Consider the following 3,573-nt stretch of genomic DNA (forward strand, 5'->3'; position numbering starts at 1 on the left):
ATCTAGTCCTGGTTTGAAGAGTCCAGGTGTTGTCGTTTTTGAGCTGGACCAGGTCTAATGTGGTCCAGTTGCATAAAAACGATGAAAAACAAACTTTGTTGAAGTTTCACAAATCAGAGAAAGGTTTCCCAAAGCTCAGACTTAGTTTTTATTATTCTTGTATTAGTGTAGAATAATCTAGTCCAGATTTGAAGAGTCCAGGTGTTGTAGTTTTTGGGCTAGAGCAGGTTAAACACGCGCAAGGTAGTGAAAAATTAGTTGTAGTGTCCCTTTAGTCATTTCCCGAATCGGAAGTTGGAATCGGAAGCCAACTTCAGCTTCGTCATTCAGACTCTGTGACAATTTTACAAACTTAAGATTAATTTTCCAACGCCTTTCTCACTATGAACTAGGGCTGCCATTATCCAAGAATTGTTGGTTAATCAAATAAACTAAACAACTAATTTTCCTGTGAAAATCATATTCCACAAGTTTTTTCAAATTTATTTTTTAAAGTCAACATGGCGTTTACAGTAKATCACAAAGCAAAATGTGAAGACTTTCAAAATATTACTTTAAAAGCTTCCAACATAACAAATAAATAAAATGAATATTATTATTTATGGGTTTTAAAGTGCCTGTGACATGCCTATGCTTCAAATGGAAAAAGTCAAAGAAAATATCATTATACTTGAGAAAATTGGCATGGTACACAGGATTTTACCCATTTAGTCACAATAACTGGCATATTTTCTTTTGAATTTCGCTCGGCCAAAGTGAAACAGGAAGTGACATCGAAAGGGAACTCTTTAATAAAATAAAATCTCTGGTCTTTGTTTATTAAAACAAAATTATTTAAACTTTTGCTCTTCGACTCTTTTTGATAGCGACTAAAAAATAATCTAAAGAAACATCAGATTCTTCCCCACAGTCTCTGTTGTTAGCTGTTGTAACAACGCTCCGTTTACATGCAGACATTCCCCTTTGACATCACTTCCTGTTTCTTCACATGCAAATATCTCAACAACCGTTCATCTCAGAGGCATGAAATTTGTTTTGTAACATGCTGTCAATGTTGTTTTTCCAAAAATGCATTCATGTTTATTACAAAAATCTGATGTCACAGGCCCTTTAAAAGAAAAAGGCTGAATATTCAGCTTATTGTACAGATTATTGGTAAGAACTGCATCAAAAAGAAATGAGAGTTGTTTTTGTAGGAATGTAGTCACGTGGCTTTACCCATTAAATTAAGGAGACAAATGAATGCAACGCACTAAATGTAATAAGACTGACCTGTAGAAGTGGTGGGAGTTAAACAGCACTTCCTGCCTTTCTGTTAATTTTCCTGCTAATTTGATTCAGTTTATTTTTTGACTGTGTTGCATTAATGATAAACATTTTGACATTTAAAGTTTACATATTTGTTTCAGGCAATAAACTATGTGTGTGTGTGAGTTTAAGACTGGTCATTTTTCAGATACATTCTTAGTTGATGGGATTAATACAAGGWTTTTTTGCACTGTTAAATGTCTGTACCTAATGTTCAGTTTATCTTAAACTGAAAAGGGAAAAACTTTATGCTTAAAGTTAGAGCATGATATGATTGCTCTTTACGCATCTAACAGAAATTACCACTGAGAAGCTTTTTCTTCCATCTTGTGTCTGCAGTACGAATTTTCCCCTCAAACGCTGTGTTGCTACGGTAAGCAGCTCTGCACCATTCCTACTGGAGGGACGTACTACAGTTACCAGAACAGGTATTTACAAAGGTTTATTTTTGCACTCGTTAATGGTTTTGCTCCACAGTAGATGCTAGTACTATCTACCTGCATTTTAGTCTGAGTAAATAATATGTGTATATGAATTATGTATGTTTTAAAGGGTATAAAACTGAATAAATGCAGGTCTTTAACGGTGTTGCCGATCCCCTGGACGATCTGATTTGCTCATTATTAGCTACTGAAGGGTTTCTGTGGTTCTTGTGCTGCTGACTTGCTATCAGCAATAGTTGCTCCTGGTCCTGTAACAGTGTAACGATGCAAAATGAGTTCTTCACAGTTAATTATTGTCAAGTTTCCAACATCATTCCTTAAATACAAGACTTTAAAACTCAAAGACCAATGCAAGAAAGTAATGTGATTGGTGTWTTTACCTGTGTTTGCATAAAGTCTAAATTATTTCACTGTTTCTGTCCCTATTTCTTGTAATAATAAAAATGAAGTTTTAGTAAAGGCTTAAACAGCCTTGCCCATCATTACATTTCATTTGCAGTTGAGATGTGGCACCTTATTGTCCATATTGTGTGTTTTTGCTCCTCCTGCTGTATAAACTGAGCAACTGCAACCCTTTCCTTCCCTTCGTCGGCCACTTAGAAGAGAAACGGCATCAGGCTSTAGCGACAGTTACAATCTGAATAAGAGCTGAAGGATTTCCTGCTCTCTGTTATAAAACGTGCACACTTGGTGCACAGTCGACTTAGAAAGTCATAAACCAGCTGCTCAACATCAAATCACAATTTAAAGAGGAACTTACCCCAAAACCAACTTTTTTTGCAGAAAAACTGACTAAATTGTGCCCACATGGTAATGCCTTTCTATTTATGACTAAAGTTTAACATTTCTGTTTAAAATAGTTTAAATCTACAATATTTGATCTAAAAACGTTGTGCTGCTCTCTTTGGGTTTAACTATGTCTACTACTTTTCATATAACTTTATTGTTTACAAGTTAATCCTTTTTTAGAAAAATCAAATGTTTTCAGAATTGTTAGCTTTTCAATTTAAGCTATCTTCTCTCGTCCTGGCCACACCTCCTCACTCATCCCCACACTTTAGGCAGTGCTCCTCAGTGTATATTTTCACAAGGGGGGGATTAGTTACACTTTAATTCAATTCATTTTATTTATTTATAAAGCACACTTCAAACTAAAAGCAGCTCAAGGTGCTGTACAAAAGTATACACAATAAACCCACAATAAAAACAAATGCCTTTCTCTCCCTCAACATGGAGGAAAAGAAAAAAAATCTGATCAGTTTAATCAGCAGACCATCTGCTAATAGATGAGCGGCACCAAAGCTCTTGTGTTTTCTGTCTTCCAGCTACATTGTTACATATTTAATGTCTTTTTTTACAGGTATCATTTCTGTGAAAAATGCTTCAATGAGATCCAGGGGGACAGTGTGACCTTAGGAGATGATCCTGCACAACCGCAAACGTAAGAACAAACAGTGTTAGTAAAGCTTTAACAAATTATATTTAGAATAAAGATGCAGTTATTAAAAAAGGGTTTTAAATGAAATATTGAAATCTTCAGCTGTCCAAATTGTGTTCAGATGTTGCTTGCATGTTGATCTGAGAAAATGCTTGTTTTTAACATTTACTTAAATGCATTGACTTAGATTAAAAAAAMTTATTCATGTTTTTCTCTTCATTTAATGGACACTTCAGCATGATATCAAAAGACCAGTTTGAACGCAAGAAGAACGACGTACTTGACCCTGAACCGTAAGTAGACTCCACCTTTAAATTGGTTTGATTTGATTTATTTATTTAACAGGAAAAGATCACTAAAAATCAAGCCTGACTCAGCATAATT

The 3,573-nt window shown here is 34.8% G+C and overlaps 1 protein-coding gene across 1 annotated transcript in view; it reads left to right on the forward strand.

The window, feature by feature from the left end:
• Nucleotides 1-3,573, forward strand: part of LOC106532533 (CREB-binding protein) — a gene marked incomplete at both ends in the record, with an annotated part of 38,082 nt that overhangs the window by 22,396 nt on the left and 12,113 nt on the right. The window contains 3 exon segments of the mRNA XM_014028625.1: nucleotides 1,648-1,736; nucleotides 3,112-3,192; nucleotides 3,426-3,482. Of these exon segments, the coding sequence (XP_013884079.1) occupies nucleotides 1,648-1,736; nucleotides 3,112-3,192; nucleotides 3,426-3,482 (227 nt within the window).

This window comes from Austrofundulus limnaeus, unplaced genomic scaffold, assembly GCF_001266775.1.
Source record: "Austrofundulus limnaeus strain Quisiro unplaced genomic scaffold, Austrofundulus_limnaeus-1.0 Scaffold788, whole genome shotgun sequence".
Lineage (NCBI taxonomy): Eukaryota > Metazoa > Chordata > Actinopteri > Cyprinodontiformes > Rivulidae > Austrofundulus > Austrofundulus limnaeus.